The sequence below is a fragment of the Mustela lutreola genome, chromosome 8 (assembly GCF_030435805.1).
Source record: "Mustela lutreola isolate mMusLut2 chromosome 8, mMusLut2.pri, whole genome shotgun sequence".
NCBI lineage: Eukaryota > Metazoa > Chordata > Mammalia > Carnivora > Mustelidae > Mustela > Mustela lutreola.
In genome coordinates, this window is record NC_081297.1 from 15,689,105 (window position 1) to 15,709,361 (window position 20,257).

General features: G+C 39.2%; 1 protein-coding gene across 4 annotated transcripts in view; it reads right to left on the reverse strand.

The window, feature by feature from the left end:
* The window catches only part of MYO3A (myosin IIIA), a 241,796-nt gene that overhangs the window by 92,924 nt on the left and 128,615 nt on the right, over window positions 1-20,257 (reverse strand). For all 4 annotated transcript variants that reach the window (XM_059183893.1, XM_059183895.1, XM_059183894.1 and 1 more), the window contains exons 18-20: window positions 9,388-9,514; window positions 4,514-4,724; window positions 1,103-1,250 (exon numbers count right to left, since the gene is read on the reverse strand). In XM_059183893.1, coding sequence (XP_059039876.1) covers window positions 1,103-1,250; window positions 4,514-4,724; window positions 9,388-9,514 — 486 coding nt within the window. The remainder of the gene's footprint in view (window positions 1-1,102; window positions 1,251-4,513; window positions 4,725-9,387; window positions 9,515-20,257) is intronic.

A 20,257-nucleotide genomic window follows, 5' to 3' on the forward strand; every position in this document is an offset into this window, starting at 1 on the left:
AGCGCAATGAATACTGAACATGCTTTCAAGAAGTTTGGCTATGAAGGAAGAGAGAGGCCACGGCTAAGAGATAAGCAAGTTGGAGAAGGGCTTTTTTTTTTTTTAATGATTTTTAAAGATTTCATTATTTATCCAGACTGCGGGACGGCACTAGCAGAGAGCAGAGAGAGACAGAGACAAAGACAGAGAATGAGAAAGAAGAGAAGGAATGAAATTTTGGTGGACCAGCTCCTGGGGTAGATGAAAGCTATGCAAACACAGATAAAATCTTATATTTTTGTCCCCCCTCCTTTTTTTTATGGGCCCAAGAAATGTCAAGACCTAAATGTTTTTCTTTTGGTACTAGTGTTTTCACAATGCAATTCTGAAGTAAATTCTCAATAAACCTATTTTGAATTGAAAGAGGTATATGTCCCTCTAATTTATCTCAAATTTAAATAAAAACTTTGGTTCTAATCTGTAAGCACAAAACAATTTCATACTATTAAAGGGAGCCCAATGACATACGAAATGATAGAAAATACGACAGCTTCTCTTAGACCTGATAAAATAGTTTAAATAATTTCAATACTACAGCTTTGCCAAATGCAATTCAAGTAAGTCTCTGATTTTTGAAGCTGAATCATAAATTACACGTTGTACCCTGACAAAATTGCCATTTCATGGCATTTGCATCAAACCCATTATCTTGTGTTCCGTTGCCTAGTTACGGGAATTCTGAAGTTTAATGCATTTTAGACAGATATTTAAATTTCACACAGAATTTCAGCTATGCAGTCTACAGAAAGAGGAACAGTTGGACACATCTGCTTCCTTAAATTTCCAAAGGAAACTTCTTTGTTTACACAGGCTCAGACCTGCTAGGTTTTCTGGCAGGGTGCATTCATTTTCAATGGAGGACATTCAATACCACACTTTGAGACACAACGAAATTATACTTGTTTTCTGGTTTTGTTTTTGTTTTTACTAAACACACAGAGAAAAGAAAATCTTTCCTTTGCCAATCTGTTTAAGGTTTGAAAACTGTGAAGTCCTGCTTTGTTGGTAGAATTCTGCATATAACACATACACAGGCATGCCTCTCTATCGTGGCTTGACTTACCTGTTCCCAGGTGAACACATGTTGATTGAAATAATACTGAATTTGTTCATTTGCAATATTAATGCACAGCTGCTCAAAGGAATTTTTTTTGAAATTTTCGAAGCCAAATATATCCAGAATACCGATGCTTAGTTCATCACCATTCTCACTGGAAAATTGAAGAGGCAGGATTTTGAGTTCTTACTTTCTCAAGAGGGAATGTATAGTGGGGTATCTTCAAGGATACTTTTGTGATTTAACTAAGAAACTACTACCATGATGGAGAGTGAAAATTTCTCCAATGAATATAAAGTAGGTAGCATTAACTTTAATATATAAAAGATACACGATTTGCCTTGTACTACAGACACAGCTCCTTCACTTTCTCCTGGAGGTTCACGGGTGTAAGATCATAACCCTGAGTCCTGAATCATAGGGAAAACCTGGCCAGCACTCCAAACAGCAAAAATAGGTTCAGTAAAAATTATAGCAGAAAAGTAAAACTTCTGTGTAAGAGTATCTTTAGTCTCCCACTTTAGGACAATTAAAACATGTTGCTAAAAATATTTACCTCTCTTAAAGAATCAATATTTACTTTTGAGTTATTCCTTCATAATTATTTAATATAGAATAAACAGTAACCTGGAGAAAGATATAAATATATTTGGATTTATTTTATAATCAAATACTTTAAAATGCAGTTAAATATTATTTTATTAGTTTTTTTAAAGGTTTTATTTATCTGAGAGAGAGTGAGAGAGAGAGAGAGCATGAGCAGGGTGAGGGTCCAGACTCTCTGCTGAGCAGGGAGGCAGACCTGGGGCAATCCCAGGGCTCCAGGATCTTGACTTTAGCCAAAGGCAGATGCTTAACCAACTGAGCCACCTAGGCACCCTAAATAACTATTTTATAATTAAATATTCCAAATGCATGCTTTTCCTGTTCCTCCATAATAATTAATTCCTCTCTGTTCATTAAAAGTTAGATACTTGGTCAAAAGTTTACCCCTCCCCCAAGAAATATATGCATTGCAAAAATACTTTCATGTCATTTTAAAAAGGAGAGAATAGAGGTGCCTGGGTGGCTCTGCAGGTTGAGTGTCAAGACTCTTGGTTTTATCTTGGGTCTTAATCTCAGGGTCATGAGTTCAAATCCGGTGTGGAGCCTACTTGAAAAAAAATTGAGAGAGTATAAACATCTCTCTGTATTCACTATTTATGTAACCTAGGTTAACTCTTGGTGCTGTGTGAGGAGGTGATTTGGAAATGACTGCTGTTAGCTGCACACTGAGAAGTGAAATATATTCTCTGTATTTGGAAGAACTGACTGAACTTAGAATGCAAAGTTCCAGAACCCTGTGATGGGATGGACAAATGGAAAGCTATCCAAGTACTTCAGAAAAATTCCTATTTATGAAGAATGAGTATAAATATTTGCTGGTTTAGTCAGAACTATCATTCTTTAAAAAAAACTGTTGTTTCACAGGATCCCACTGAGATAGATATTTAACTTGTCTAATAATGTGTTAGAACCAGGAGGACCTTGGAGTTGACCTTGTTCAGGGATTCTTTTTTTTTTTTTTTTTTTTTTTTTTTTTTTTTTTTTTAAAGATTTTATTTATTCATTTGTCAGAGACAGAGGGAGAGAGAGCAAGCGAGCACAGGCAGACAAAGAGGCAGGCAAAGGCAGAGGGAGAAGCAGGCTCCCTGCCGAGCAAGGAGCCCGATGTGGGACTCGATCCCAGGACCCTGGGATCATGACCTGAGCCGAAGGCAGCTGCTTAACCAACTGAGCCACCCAGGCGTCCCTTGTTCAGGGATTCTTAAACTGGGATCTGCTAATGGCCATCAAGGGTCTGGAGTCACAATCATGTGCCGTATTTTGGTGGGTAGGTGTCCATTTTTTATTTTGGAGTGAAGAATGTAGTTTTCAAGAGATTCTTTAAAGGCTCCAAGTTATCTGCCAACAATTAAGACCACTGAGTTGTCATTCCATGCCTTTACTGAACAGGCTGAAGAGGACAGATGCACAGAAAGGCAGTGACTTGCCCAGGACTGCACAACAAATTAGCGGCAGAGCCTGGCACAGAATGCAGGCTCTTTGAAATCTTAAATGTAAATCTTTCCAGATTGAACTAAACCATTTGAATGGTCTTATTTTAGTTTCTTAAACATTCTGTAAAAAAAAAAATTAAAAATCTAAGATTTGGATAGCTTCCTTTATTGTAGGGAAAGGAAAGTGACTAAGGAAGGACTAGGCTGTAGCCGAATTTTCAGCAGATCGCCTGCTTGGGTCGTACTCTTCCGGGTACCACTGAGGGGCCAGACATGCAGATGGTAACTAACATAGCGAGGCTGTCTGTGGACTATACAGATACTGAAAATTCTCGAATGTTTCCATTTTCATCTGAGAGTGTGGCATCCTACAGATGGCTACACAGGAGCATACCGTTAAATCCTAATGGGCAAATTGGATTTGATTTGCAGACCCAGTCAGATAGGCTACAGGGAGGCAAGAAGCAATTCTGAGGGATCCAGAGTTGAGAACAGGGAGGAATAATGGACATTCTCTGAGGCGTTTTGGATAATATTATGGTGTGGTATGTATTTTAGTGGAAAAATGAGAGTGAGTTACTCATCTGAAATGTGTATAAAATGGTCTTTTATGCTTAGCAAGCAAATGTGAGCAAGGTAACTTAAGGTCAGCAGCTATCTTATTTTTTTGTATACAGATTTCTACAGATTGTATAATTTGTGGCAGAACAAAGTTTTAGGTGTAAGTGTAGGGACTTATATCTATGCACAACTCCTGGTAGGTACACAGACAGCATTCAGTTAATGGTGGCTGTGATTCTTTATTTCTAAGATGAGGGCATAGACTTATGGTCAAATAATATTATTGTTTAGATAAGGGTTCTGTCATTTACTATTTATTTAGAGTGTTTCTGAACCAAATTTCATTACAGGTCATAAGACCTACCCTTACAGGGCTATGGTGACAGTTAAAATATAAAGAGAAAGTTTTCCTTTGTCTTCAAGAGTTAATATGATCCCTTAGAACAAAGAAAACATGAAAAAAAAAAACCCTGCTAAAATGACATTTCATGCAAGTATCAAATGGTTTATACTTCACAACACACTCTCTTATGAAAAGAACATATACATGGATAAGATGTCACAGGAAAAATTCACTTTCTATTATGTTTGCTCATGTTGCTACTATTTTATGTTCCAGCACTTTAAAAATTTTATAGCTATCTAGCCACATAAAATGCTACTAGGAAATAAAGCAGATCTATTGAAAGAGAACTTTAATAATGACATGGTAACATTAGGAACATCCTCGGAAGGACTCCTATACAAATCTGTAAATTAGAAAACAGATCTATATCACGTGACATTTGGGGAAAAAATGTCTCCATAGGAATTTTACCTTAGTGAGGCGTCATGCTTCAGTAAGCTGTTGATATGATTGACTATCCAACTAAAGAGCTGCCCGTATAAAGTTTTCGCCATGGCATCTCGGACGTCAGTGGCTTTTTCTACGGTATTGGGTCGTATGATGGTTTCTCCTCTAGTGACCACACAGTGGGAGGTGAGAGCTTCTTGGAGCTCATCTGCCTGAATGCAAAGCAGAGAAGCAGCTGGAAGAAAGAACCAGAGGTGCTGTTAGAAAAAGTCACCGCCATGCAGTCGCTTCCCATAGAATGAAAACGTCTCAGTCTGCCTTCTTCCAATGACATGAAATAAATACGGGAAGACTTCATAATGTAAAAATAAGTTCCTTTACAGTAGTTGTCCTGGGTCTTGATCATTTTTCTCTACTTGACTGGTCAAATGTAGGCTGACGTATAATACAGCACAACCCAGACTGAACTGGCTGACAGCAGGGAAAACATTCACACCAGCCAGTGGTTGTTTATGTAATGCCAAACATAATGTCATTGAATTATGTTAAATAATGTAAAATTTAAATTATTCATTTAAATAAAGAATAGATTTGGGATAATTTCGATACCCATCATTACATACATATTTTTTTTAATGCAGAAATTAATTGGAAGATTACTTAGACTTTAGGGATAAACCCAAACAAATGTATTTTATGTAACTTCTGCACTATTTAACCAAAAAAGCATAAACCTTATCTTCACACACACACACACACACACACACACACACATATATATATTTAATCATACTACTTCTCAGTTATACATTTTAATTACTGAAGTTTGTTAAAATGTGATGCCTGGAATTCTTACTTATATTTAATGATAGATATCACAGGGAATTTTAAATAAATAATATTTAAATTCAGTGGAGAAAACTTATTTTTTTTTTTTTATAATTTTTTTATTTTTTATAAACATATATTTTTATCCCCAGGGGTACAGGTCTGTGAATCACCAGGTTTACACACTTCACAGCACTCACCAAATCACATGCCCTCCCCAATGTCCATAATCCCAACCCCTTCTCCCAAACCCCCTCCCCCCGGCAACCCTCAGTTTGTTTTGTGAGATTAAGAGTCACTTATGGTTTGTCTCCCTCCCAATCCCATCTTCTTTCATTTGTTCTTCTTCTACCCACTTAAGCCTCCATGTTGCATCACCACTTCCTCATATCAGGGAGATCATATGATAGAAAACTTATTTTTGAATACAGTAAACATCTTTAAGCCAAACTATTACATGACAGACTATTTTTTAAAATCAGTGGTTCTCCTTTCAAATTATTTTCAACATTTTGAACTTACTTTTAGCATTTGGGACAAGCTATTTCTTGGCTGTATGGCTGGGATCATTGAACCTTAATTAAATAAATTTTTTCTTTTTTCAGGGATGCCTGGGTGGCTCAGTTGGTTAAGTATCTGGCTTCAGCTCGGGTCATGAGCCCAGGGTCCTGGGATTGAGTCCTGCATTGAGCTCCTTGCTCAGTGAACAGCCTGCTTTTTTCTCTGCCTGCCATTTCCCCTGCTTATGTACTCTCTCTCTGAGACAAATAAATAAAATTTTAAAATCTTAAAAAATTGAAAAAAAATTTTTTTCAGACTGTGGAAGTAACACAAAGTCACTGCAGAAATCTTACCTTTGAAGTTAATATTCTGCATTTTTTCCTTTAAGCATGTTTTTTGCTGTTACCCTGCACATACATTTCATCTTAATAAAGTATCTTAAGCATTTCTCATTTTGTTAAATATTGCTTATAAATGATTTAATTTGCTATATAATATTCTGCTCTATGTCATAATATATAAATAATTTTTAAGTTGTTGGATGTTTAGGTCATTTCCATATGTTCATCATTATAAAGAATGCTGGGATAAATATTTGGGGCATGAAGCTAGGTTCTTGTATTATTGTCTTAGCATAAAGTGCCTAAGTTCAACAACTAGTCCAGAGTATATAAACATATGTAAGCCTTTTGATATATACTATTTAGCTGTTTTTTAGAATCTCTGAACCAATTACGTTATTATCAGCCAAGTAAAAAACCAATAATTTCAATGCAATTTCATGGACACCAACAGATTATTATTTTTTGAAAATGACCAATTTGATAGGAAAAAATGCCTTTGTTTTTCAATTTGTTTTTAACTGACTCCTAGTGAAGCTAAATACTTTCTTCTATTCATACTTTTATTAGTGATTTGTGGTTTTATTTTATAAATGGCCTTTTATCATTGATATATTTGTCTTTTCCTAATCAGCTTAGAAGAGTTCTTTATAGCTCACACATGTTGCTTATATATGTGTTAGAAATATTTTCTCTCATTTTTCACTTGTATTGTAATTTCATTTATTTTTCTTTTGTTAGTATGAAAGTTTTTAATTTTTATGTAGTCAAATATCCATTAAAAAATCCTTTCTGCTTTTGCTTTTCTGCACATAAAATCCTTCAAGTCTTTTCTCATCTCAGAATTATATAAATGTACTTTGTCTTGTGCTTTTATGATTTTTTGCCTTTACATTGATAAAGGTTTGGAATTTATTTTGGTATATGGTATATGACAAGAATTCAGACTCTTCTCTCAAATGGCTAGCCAGTTCACTGTCCCTACAGCACTGACTCCCTAGCGATTTTGTAATGCCATTTCCAGTAATTCTACCTGGATCTGTTTCTGAATAGTGTCTCCCATTGATTAATATGTCTATTTCTATTCCTACATTGTTCATTCATTCGACGTATATTTATTGAGTGTCTACTATATGCCAAGCATTCTACCTGGGAATATATTACTAAGTATAATACCTTATAAGACAGACTTCTCATTTTGATCATCTTTATCCAGAAGGAATGGGAAACTAATCAAGAAATTTAAGTGGGAATTAAGAAGGAGAAGAGGGAGAGGAAGTTCAAGGAGGGGAAGAGGGGCACTGAGAGAACCTACTGATCATGCACTCAGTGGTTTCTGAATGACTATGGAGAATGGCCTGGAAAAGCTCAAGGGTTGATGTGAAGGGACTACTGGGAGGTCCCTTAGCTCAGCTGAGAGGTGACAGTGTCTTCAGTGAGAATGATGATAATGGAGATAAAAAGAAATAGTCAGTTTTGAGAGCTATTTATAGAATAGAATAGACAGAACAGGTGCCTGATTGAAACAGTGCACCTATAAATCCATCAGGAAACATGGCCTTGGTTTGCAGATAATTCCTTGCAACTTAATTACAAGAGATTTTAATTAAGTCAGCAAAAATTTGTATTTTCTATGAATGGCTACTCCAGAAAGCACTTGAATTAATTTTACCTACATTCCCATTCACATTAACCTTCTATGACCCATTTGACTGTCTCCTTCTATTCAGAATAAAGGTTCTCACTTACCAAAGTCATTTCTTAGTTTGGTAGTTTCTAAGTATATGAATATCTACAACATAGCTCTATTGTAAATCATTCTATTCACTGCTGATAACTTTCCTAATTATAATCAATGGTGAAATTTGAATCCATCATTGGAGTTTTCTGTTTTTTCCTTCTGTTTCTGATAACTGAGGACTGCTGGGAGCTACAGATCAGCTCAGAGCTACTGGCTCATGGGCACCAAAAACTACTTGATTGCTGAACAAAGGGTCAGCCTGGGATTTAAGCAACCCGCAGTACATTGGCTAAAAGAAGGCCCAGCTTGCTGTGGGCTTCTATGGCTCAGAAAATCAATCAATAAATATCAGTCTAAAACCTTCTGTGCCAATTGACTTTATTTATATAAGAAAAATTAGAGCAGGTTCCCCGGTCCATGCCAATCATTACACGCCGAACTCAGTCCTGCTGTATGACTGAGCTGGTCCCAGAGACACGGTGGGAGGGAGATGGTAGGGATCTGGGGACAGGTTTAGGCCAGGATGCCTGGCATTTTGTCCCCTGAAATTACCCGAAAACATCTCATTAAGTATAAATCAGAAAAAATACATATAAATAAAAACTTATATCATAATTCCTTAAGTTATGAATGAAATGTCTAAAAAATCTGGAACTATGGGGGCTTATGACCATATTAAAATTTTTTTAAAAAGTGTATATTCTAAATAAAAAAGCTATGTCACCACACGATCAATGGGAAAACTTAAGTTATTGGAATAATTCATCAAACTTTGCTAGTTAGAGAAAAATGTTGATTTGAAGCAAATACCATGATGCACTTTTCTTATATAGAAAATGATCATAGGGCGCCTGGGTGGCTCAGTGGGTTAAGCCTCTGCCTTCGGCTCAGGTCATGATCTCAGGGTCCTGGGATCCAGCCCTGCATCGGGCTCTCTGCTCAGCTGAGAGCCTTCTTCCCCCTCTCTCTTTGCCTACCTCTCTGCCTGCTTGTGATCTCTCTCAGTCAAATAAATTTAAAAAATCTTAAAAAAAAAAAAGAAAAGAAAATGATCATAAAGTCAGTCAACCCAGGGTGAATGAGTATAAAAACCACCCAGTATGGAAATAAATATACAAGTCTTTATTACTTATAAAATGATACAGATGCTAAATCTATAAAATAATAGCGTTTACTCCTTTCAGATCAGTTTACTAAATTTTAGTGATATTTTCTGTGTTTTTACATTGAAACATCAATAGCTCCTAAAATAGGAAAGCCTGATCTTGAGAAAAGTTCTCTACAGTAATCGGTTCATTTGTAGGCATGAAGATCTGTTTCAAATATTGGCCTTTAAAAACTTCATTTTATGCAAATTGAATCAGAGTATTCTTTTTTAGGATTCCAGATAAGTACAACTGCCTGAGATTATCTTTATGAGACACTTACAGTATTTCATTAGGCATTTTTCAAGAGTTCAGTTTTGAGCAGAAGATAGTAACACTCACAGTTCTCCAGAGCTGCGTGATTGGAAATGTGGCTCTTGTCAATCTGGTGTTCAGTTGCCACGGAAGAAAACTCAATGTTGCCCACATTCAAGATTGCAGCCAGTATACTGTATATACTTCCAAGTTGCTGAAACACACAATACAGATGTTAGCATCACCCTCCCCTGGAGGATAGCAAGGCGGTGGCGATGGCTGGGGACAGAGCGGGCAAGATTCCTAAGGCTCCAGCACCAGGTCATTCCGCAAAGGATGATGTCAGCTTCTGAAACCCACGTAGGCTCAGTCTCCTCAGTCATTTTAGTATGAGAGGTGGACATGGTGCCTCTTTGCCAGGGAGTGCTAAAAAAATATTTTATGAATGCAAATACCAGTAAAAAATAGAAACGAGGAGCTCCCCTAGGAGGAAGTAGAAATAATTGAATTCCTTAGGCCACAGAGCAATCTATCTACGTGAAACTGAACTTCAGAACTTTAACATGGTCCTGTCCAGATGCTCCTTTCCCTTGAGGCAATCTTAAGAGTGACATTTTATGTGTGGATAAATGAGAATGAGGAAAGAGAAATCCAAAGAGCCCAGTGCCCAAATCATGTGATTTGGACACATGTGATTTAAGTTTAGGCATGAAAACTCTGCACAACAGCTTGGAGTCTAGAGTGGTAAAACCCTTTTAAATAAGGTACATCAAAATACATCAGAAACACACACACACCCACCACTGTTCTTGGAGGCACTGGAGGCATTTTGCCAAGTAGACTATGGTCATTGTAGTTGTTATTCCAACTATGTTCAAGTGCAGTAAAGTATTGGAAATAGACAAAATCCTTTATTGTTATCTTATGTTGCTGCCTTGATTCTAACTCAGCTCCTACACTTATCAGAAATGATTATCCCATCTGTTCCAACATCCCAATTCATGCTAAAAACTATCATGAAAAGTATATGAAAAAAATCTTCAGGGATATTTATTCATTCATATATAACATATATATGAGTACAGATTAAATGAATATATAAACCTTAAAATAAATATATTTATTGAATGACTATACAGACATATCCTCGACTCTCTATGTTCTCACTTATCTGGTGCAACATATACTTTCTGCCAGGCCTGCTCTAGTCACAGGGGTTTCAGCAGAGGCAAGAGAAGACATTTGTTTCCTTGGGGTCTTCAGGCAAGGAGAAGGCCGACATTAAGAAAACAAACAAAGAGATGAACGTGACATTTTCAGTAACTAAATGGGCTGTGAAGGAAATAAAATGAGGAGTGATTGTGACTGGGGAGGGCAGGGAGGGCCCTTTGAGGTGGGGAGGTTAGAGAAGGCAGTCCTTTGGGAAGCAGAGACCTGGATGACAAGGGAGTCAGCCAGGAAAGAACTGAATCAGACTGTTCCAGGCAGAGGGGACAGCAAGGACAAGAGCCTACTTTGCAGAAAGAAGGCCAGAGTGGGGCTGGAGGACGGCGAGTAAGGGGCAGGGATGTGGGTGTCATAGGGGCCACAGAGGTGAGCTTGGACAAGACCAGCCAGGCCCTCTGTGCTACCAGAAAGGGTGTGGGTTTCATTCAAATGGCCATGGAGAGCCACTAGAGATTCCAAAGCAGGCAGCTGTGATATTTGAAACATGACTCTGCCAGGATGTGGAAATGAACGGATTGGAGGCAGACGGAAACGTAGAATGGGCAGGAGGCTAGGGAGAGGTGGTGGCCTGGACTAGGATAGTGGCAGAGATGGAAAGCAGAAGACAGACTGGGGCATATTTGGGAAGTAGAGCAGTAAATACGCTGATGGGCTGGTGTGAATCAATTTTCGATGAAAATTCTCTTGGTAAGGAATTTCCATTTGTAAAACGCATAACTTGTAAAGAACCAACCAGCATGGGCTTCAGTGGCATGTGGAGAGTTAACAGAGCCTCTGACATCCTGCTCTACTTCTCACGGGACAATGACAGACCTTGTGGATAATCTATACCAGGAATACTTCATAAATAGGTTGTTGAAAACTATGTTCCTTTGACACTCTGTGTGTTTGTCAATTAGGGACTAAAAAGTTCAGATGCGTCCATTCCAAAGTCATATTTGAACAGTGTTTAGAGATCCACAATAGAGAATCACATGCTGAATCGATGAACATACAATTCTTAGTCAGCTGTTTATGAGAAGGGTTGAGTAATCCTCCCAGGCTGGGGCTCTCCTTGATATCCTATAATTACAGTATCCATTTGGATTAAAGGTGGAAGCAAAAAATCAGGGCCCTGGCTCAGTTTGGCTTGGCAGCTACCTTGATGGGGCTCAAAAGGGCCTGACCTCAGGTATAGGTATGACCTTGACCAAGCACTTGGGTTATTCATGGTACAAAGACTAATCATCTCTGATGTTGGTCACCCTAAGGAATTCAAAACAACTTTTGTTTGATGGTTAACAATAATAAGCAAAAGAACGTTTTCCAATATAAAAGTACTGAGGCAATCTAACAACTTTCCATGGGCTTTGAATGAGCTGAGCTTTGAATCCTGACTCCTAGCCCACTGAATGTGCTATACCTTCCCACGGAGGAAGAGTGGCTTGCAGGAGAAGTGCTCTCCAAGTGTTCTGTGGAGTCTGGAAAACACTCACAATCCCTTCTACCTACTCCCCCTCCTGCTGTACAGCTCTGTCTTTCCTGAGGGACCAGGACTGCTGTTGCTTTTGCTATATTTGCAAGGACGAACACATTTCTGGTTTGCTGGAGAGTCAGACCTTCATGGTTCTGATGCATCAGGCTTGAGCCTATTCCACTGCTGCTCTGGACATTTCTGCTCTCTGTGCTTGTACACTAGGCTGGTCTGCTAGGCAGACAGCAACCCAAAACTATGTGTGTGGGCAAGGTCACTTTCCTCTCTATACCAAGTTAATCTGCCCAAGGCAAAAGAATTCTGTTAGAAGGACTCTCCCTCTTCCAGAAGTTTATTGTCCTACCCCTCTTATTCAGTCATCCACCCAACCATTCATTCATTCAACCATCTTCTGTTGACTATTTATTAAGCATTATGGGAGATAATGGGTATATACCGAGAAATAAGAATAATTTCTGCTCTCAAGTACTTTACATGTTCCTAGAACCAAAGGGCATGGATCATTTCCTATATTGAATTTCTATAGGGGTCATGTCTACTTTCTGTATTTTATTATAGTTTTAAAAAAATTAATAGGCTTTATTTTTAGAGTAGTTTTTGGTTCACAACAAAACTGAGTGGAAGTGCATAGTTCCTAAGTAGCCCCTGTCCTCCTGACTCTACACACACAGCTTCCCCCATTATCAATATCCTGCATTAGAGCGATACATATGTCATAATCAATGAACTACACTGACACATCATTATCACTCAAAGTCCACAGTTTATGTTAGAGTTCACTCTTGGTTTTGTACACTCTCTGGATTTTTACAAAGGTATAATGACACATTTCTACCATTAGAGAAATTCCATTACCCCAAAAGTTCTCTGAGCTCTGTCTGTTCATCTCTCTTTCTCACAATCTCTAACCACCACTGGTCTTTTACTGTCTCCATGGTTTTGCCTTTTCCAGAATATCCTATAGTTGGAATCCAATAGTATATACAGCCTTTTCAGATTGGCTTCTTCCAACCAGTAATGTGTATTTAAGGTTCCTCCATGTCTTTTCATGGCTTGATAGCCCAGTTCTTTTTAGTGCTGAATAATATCCCATTGTTGGGATGTGCCGTGATTTATTTATCCATTCACCCACTGAACTTGACATCGCAATTACTTCAAGCTTTGGCGATCAGGAATAGAGCTTCTATAAACCTTAGTGCTCAGGTTTTTGTGTGGACATACGTTTTCAATTCCTTTGGGTAAATACCAAGGACCTTGATTGCTGGATCACATGGTGAGAGCAGGAGAACTCTTCCCATGGAGAATGTCACGTGAAGAAGAACTTTTTTTTTTTTTTTAAGATTTTTATTTTTAAGTCATCTCTACACCCAATGTGGGGCTCAAACTCATAACCCTCATAACCCTGAGATCAAGAATCACACGCTCTACTGACTGAGCCACCCAGGCGCCCTCTGCCATGTGAAGAAGAAGACAGAAATCAAGGTGGGGCATCTGCAGTCTGAGGATCGCTAAAGATTGCCAGGGAATCAGGGAAGAGGCATGTGATCTTCCCTCATAGCCCTCAGAAGAAACCAACCTTGTCTCAAACTTCTTAGCTCTAGAACCGTGAGGAAATACATTTCTGTTGTTTAAGTCACCCAGTCTGTGGTACACTGCTATAGCAGCCCTAGCAAAGAAATATAGTATCAGTGCTTTTTTGTTACATTAATGAATAAGATATATAGCCTTGGGATAAGCAACGTGCTTATCCTTAACTGTTTAAAACGCTTAAGGGAAATATCAAAGACATAGTAAGACAATCTGACAATTACTTTTGTGACTTGAATGTAAATACTTATTTGATAGTACACATAATTTTAATTTGAAAAGCATAACATAATTTGATTGCAAATTATTTTCAAATGTATAAGATAACTTGATCTACTATATTAGTAATTTTGAATTATTATATTTTCAGGGCTAATAAATTTAAGTGTTAGGAAGATTTAGTTAAATGATCAGGAAGTTTAGAAAGTCTTTATCATTCTTTGTAAGACTGTTGTGTCGTCATTCAGAATATTTGAAACACTGAGATGCACTAAATTTTTATCTGGTTTCAGGGATTTAAAGAACTTTATTAATTATGTCGGTTTAGGACAACTTAAGGTTCTATTTATGAGTTAAGTGAACAAAGTTACTGAATGTTGTTTGTATTCTTATACAAACTGTTAGATGCACAAATTCAAATAAAAGATGTGTCAAGAGAATGAGAAGACAAGCTCCATATTGGAAGAAAATATTTGCAAAAGGTACATCTGGGAAAGGACTGTTATCCAAAACATACAAAGATTTTTTAAAAACTCAACAGTAAGGGACGCCTGGGTGGCTCAGTTGGTTAAGCGGCTGCCTTCGGCTCAGGTCATGATCCCGGTGTCCTGGGATCGAGTCCCAAATCCGGCTCCTTGCTCAGCAGGGAGCCTGCTTCTCCCTTTGCCACTCTGTCTGCCCGTGTGCTCACTCTCTCTCTCGCTCTCTTTGACAAATAAATAAAATCTTAAAAAAAAACCAACTCAACAGTAAACAAAAAAATAAATAAATAATTTAAAAAACGAGTTAAGGACCTTAACAGACACCTCACCAAAGAAGATATACAGATGTAAAACAAGTATATGAAAGATGTTCTAGATCATGTGTCATCAGGAAAACACAAATTAAAAACACAAGGGTAAGGGTGCCTGGATGGCTCAATGGGTTAAAGCCTCTGCCTTCAGCTCAGGTCATGATCCCAGGGTCCTGGATCGAGCCCAGCATCCGGCTCTCTGTTCAGCGGGGAGCCTGCTTCCCCCCACCCCCTACCTGCCTCTCTGCCCACTTGTAATCTCTGTCTGTTAAATAAATAAATAAAATAAAAAAAAAAAAGAATTTTAAAACACCAGGGGATACCGCAGCCTACCTCTTAGATTGGCAAAAATCCAAAACACTGACACCATGAAATGTGATAACTCATAGTCCAAAGAAAATGTATTTGGTTGTTATTTTAGACTATCATAAGAAATGTAAGCAAAATTAAAGCGGAAAAAGGCATTTTCATTTTGGACTTAAGACATACGACTCTGGGGGCGCCTGGGTGGCTCAGTGGGCTAAGCTTCAGCTCAGGTCATGATCTCAGGGTCCTGGGATGGAGCCCCGCATCAGGCTCTCTGTTCAGTGGGGAGCCTGCTTCCCCCTCTCTCTCTGCCTGCCTCTCTGCCTACTTGTGATCTCTGTCTGTCAAATAAATAAAATCTTAAAAAAAAAAAAAAAAGACATACGACTCTGTGCGAAGAAAAACAAATAAAACTTCCTGTCATGACACAGTAAGTACCGTCTCTAAAATAAGCTGAATCATAAAACTAGTCATCATTTATTTTAAAAACTGTGGCAGGAAAATGGCTGAGGAAATCATATGTTTTAAAAAGTTTTAGAGTTTTCCAATTTGTTTGATTTTTAGAGGCTATCTGATTCGGCTTTGCCTGCCTTTCCTTTGGATAATAATGACTTGCCAGTGCACAAGTGAATTACAGCCCCTCGGGACACAGACACCATGGGTGCTATCAACACCCACCAGAGAAAGCTAAGAGGGAGGAGAGAGAGGGAGGGAGAGAAAGATACTCATCTTGGAGAATCACCGTAATTATGCTGCAGCCTCTGACACAGGACACACCAAGGAAGCCAGTGAGATTAAAAAAAAAAAAAAAAAAAAAAATCAGGACTTGGATAAAAAGGAAGTAAGCACCTACTCAGTTGAAGTCCACTATCTTCCAAACCTGGTCAGTCTGCCCCGTTAACTCTCGGAGTCTCTGCTTTCAGATGGGAGACACCACGTCTTAGGAGAGTCACGCTGGACAGGACTAAAAGTTATTATTTAGCAGGGACTGCATTTCACTTCAGCCACAGATTTTATATTTTCCTTTATTCTAAGCTGTGTGTTTCGATATTCCCATGTCCGATGAATGCTGAGCATGTTTAAGTTTGGAATAAGATGTTTGAAAGAAACAAACTTGACTTGTCAGTAGATGTTAAACGCAAGGCTGGTTTCTTTTAATGTTACTGAACATTGTTCTACCAAGCAAGAGGAAGGGGCTGAGCCAAATAGAAGTAAAACCCTGCCTCTAATGAGGGGGACTTAGAAGTAAACAAATCAATTAAAAATGATTCTCTGCTTCTAAGCTAGCAGCCTCTGTGGGGTGGGGGGGACCACTAAGATCAAGTCTTCTGATGGCAAAGAGCAGGAAAAAGAACTACAAAGGGATCCAGCCCTGGCCAGAAGCAGGAGCCGTCTGCCTGGGGTACGACAGGCCTCCAGCTTGGAGAAGGACCTGAGATGCAGTTAACCTATGATGTGTCCCCCAACCAGTTGGCCAGCGGGGCCACACCACAGTCCAGAGAGGCACCTACCACTAGCAACTACTCATGACCAAGAACTGGAGGGGAGGGCAGATGGCTGCTTTTTTCTTTACTCATGGCACCCGCCAATAAACTGGCTTCTGCTTTGAGAGCCAGGAAACCCCTCCTTCCCCCCAGTGCTGAAATCAACTTGTCCCCACAGGTACAAGCTGTGGGTGAGGGCAGGGTTAGGGAGGGCAGGTGACAGAGCAGAAGGGGAGGAGCCATGTTTGAATGGGAATTTTGCCAGGCAGAATGGGGAAGGTGCTCCGGGCTGCAGGGAGGGACTGGGGTTGGAGTAGTGTTAGGGTTAAACTAATTCCTACCATGTCAGCAGGCCAGAGCAGCAAACATCCTAATTTTACTCATGATGCAGCCAATCTAGGATTATACTGTGCTGAAACACTCAGGAGGACAAGGTTTTGACCCTTTGAGCCAGAGAGCAAAAGACCCTAGTGGTCACCTGTGATGCTTGGGATATCAGGAGTAGAGCATAAGAAGGTGAGCTGGAGTATGGCTGAAACTCGTGCCTCCCGAGTCAGGGACTTCCTCACCCAGAGCTGAACCAGTGACAAACACACTTATTTTACCTATAATAAAAGTAACAGTTATATTAGGAGACGTATGAGGGTTATCTGTGACCTTGGATATGACAGTTCAGGTGTTGTTCTTAAAGGCAGTCAGGTGGCAACAATGCCACACCCAGACCTCAGAGCACATAGCGGGTGGACGGCGCTCTACTCCTTCCGTGCGCAGCCAAGGGAAATTCTGTACCCTGAAGAACCCCTCCCCTGTCAGCTCCTGGGCCGTCCTCATTGTTTCTCTCCCAGCTCTCCAACGAAGCCTGCTATTGGTCAAGCCAATGCTCCCATCCTCATATATCTAGTCAGTCGCCCTGCCAACTCTAGTGTCACTGTTGTCTTCTCTTGTGAGGGCAGAGCTGGGGAATGAGATTCACACACCATCCTCATGTACCCAGTCAGTCGCCCTGCCAACTCTGTTGTCACTGTTGTCTTCTCTTGTGAGGGCAGAGCAGGGGAATGAGATTCACACATGGCCACTGTGAGAACCAGGCAGCTGTCTCCCAGGAGAACGTTCCTCACAGTAACATTATAGCTAAGAGCAGAGTACAGGCTTCCTCCAAAACCTTTCTCCAAAACCTCCAAAACCAAAACCAAACCAAAAATGGATTCTTTGTTCCATTTTATGGCTTAAAAGCTATCTAATGTGTCAACCGAGAGAAGGTCCCCAGTCATCTCCTTTTTTTTTTTTTTTAAGATTTTATTTATTTATTTGGCAGAGAGAAATCACAAGTAGGCAGAGAGGTAGGCAGAGAGAGAAGAAGAAGCAGGCTCCCTGCCAAGCAGAGAGCCCGATGCGGGACTTGATCCCAGGAGCCTGGGATCATGACCTGAGCTGAAGGCAGAGGCGTAACCTACCAAGTCATCCAGGTGCCCCTCATCTCCTTTCTAGCCAGGTACCTTGGAGCCACCAAGTTTCCCGATCTGAGCAATAGTTTACTGGTTCTGGACTTGATGACAGCTTGAGTTGTAAGCCCATAGCTCCAGGCAGGGTCAGTGAATCGACAGCCAGCAAACTGAAGGCTCTACTTTTAAGCCAAAGAGTTACTCAACTTCAGCTCAAGACCACTCAGGATTAAACTATTTGCCTCAGGCTGGATTCCACCTTGGCTTGCCATTGAGTCTACCATATTGTTTTCCTCCTGTCCACGTAATTCACAGTTGTCTGGCAAAAAAGAAGTCGTTTTTGGGGAAAAGTCATGTGATAACTCCTCTGTGATCTAGAACATTATTTCTCCTTGGTTGGTCCCAGAAACAGCCTGCCAGTTTCCCTATGAATGCTCAACCTTTTAACCGCTTCTCTCCACAACCAACTAATTCATCAAGGAAGATTACATTAAGTTTATTACAGAAATGTTAAGGATACTTACATATTAAGAAATCTATCAACATAGTAAGTGATATCAACAAGTTGCTGCAGAAAAATATGATCATGTCAATCGATGATAAAAAGACATTTGATAAAATTCTATAGGATTCCTAAGAGCAGCCCTAAGCAAAGCAACAATAAAAGGAAATTACGTGATAAAAGCTCTTTATCAGAAATAAGAGCAAAACACTGAAACTGTTTTTATTTAAAATCAGAAAAGAGACAGGGAGGCAAGTTATAATCCTTAGTAATTAATATCGAGTCCCTGTCTTAGATGCTTTAAGTACACAAAAGAATAAAATGACTGATATAAGAGGAAAAAAGTATAAAACTATTCCTTTTGCTGACAACATGATTATATATTTACAAAAGTTGACCAACAGAAAAAAAATATTGAGGATAACACTAAAAACCATGACCTGGTTAGAAAAAAAACCCTAAAAATAGAGCTTAAGTTCTAGATAAATAAAAATATAAATTATTAAAAATCTCAAACAACATTTAAACAAAGGGAAGGACATGTCAAGATCTGGGATCAAAAGATATAAACAACATTATAAAAATGACAGTGCCCCAGAAGTTAATATATAAATTTAATACAGTTCTCCTTAGAAGTCCAGCTGGGGGTTTGAGAATCAGATAAGTTAATCTTAAAGTTTCTATGAAGAAACAGATACCAGACAATAGCTAAGGCAAGTACTGAAAAGAAGAAAGTGAGAAAGGACTTGCCTTCTTGGTAGGGATGCCTTACTAAAAATACAGTATTGAACCACTGCAATCAAGTCAACAGAATATTAATATAGAGACAGAAACATAGACTGGTAGATAAAAGAGAGACTCAGAAAGAGATTCGATGTTATATAAGACCTTGATATAAGAGAGGTCAAGCCAGTAGGCAAAGGGTAGTCTTTAATATAGTGAGCCATGACTGGCTCTTCATTGGAAGGAAATAAAAGTGATGCCCCATTTGGTACTATGTGAAAAGTAAATTTCAAATAGATTAAATATATTTAATAGAGTGAATATTTTTTTAAGCTTTCTAAAAAAAAAATCTGGGAGACTACATGTAGTAAGGGAGACAAAGGGGAGAATTTTTTTTTTAAAGATTTTATTTATTTATTTGTCAGAGACAGAGGGAGAGAGAGCGAGCAAGCACAGACAGACAAAGAGGCAGGCAGAGGGAGAAGCAGGCTCCCTGCCGAGCAAGGAGCCCGATGTGGGACTCGATCCCAGGACGCTGGGATCATGACCTGAGTAGAAGGCAGCTGCTTAACCAACTGAGCCACCCAGGTGTCCCCAAAGGGGAGAATTTTTAAACCAAGTTCAGACCTCTGATGTTACAAAAAGATAAACTTGTCCGAATACATAAAAATTAAAACCCCATTTTTTAAAAAGGATTTTATTTATTCATTTGAGAGAGAGACAGTGAGAGAGAGAGCATGAGCAAGGAGAAGGTCAGAGGGAGAAGCAGACTCCCCATGGAGCTGGGAGCCCGATGCGGGACTCGATCCCGGGACTCCGGGATCATGACCTGAGCCGAAGGCAGTCGTCCAACCAACTGAGCCACCCAGGCGTCCCCAAACCCCATTTTTGTATGGTAAAAGATGTGACTTAAAAGTAAGTATGTCATGGGGGTGCCTGGGTGGTTTAGTCAGCTGAGGTCTGACTCTTGATTTCACCTCAGGTCATGATCTCAACGTTGTGAGATCAAGCCCCATACTGGGCTCTGCTCAGTGTGGAGTTTGCTTGAGATTCTCTCTCTCTCTCTCTCTGGGAAGGCCCAGCTCGTGCACACACACCCTCTCTCTCAAATAAAGAAATACATAAAAGCTTTAAAAAAGTAAGCCAAAACATATTTATAACACAAATGATAAAAAAAAGTCTATAATGTTCAATGAGAAC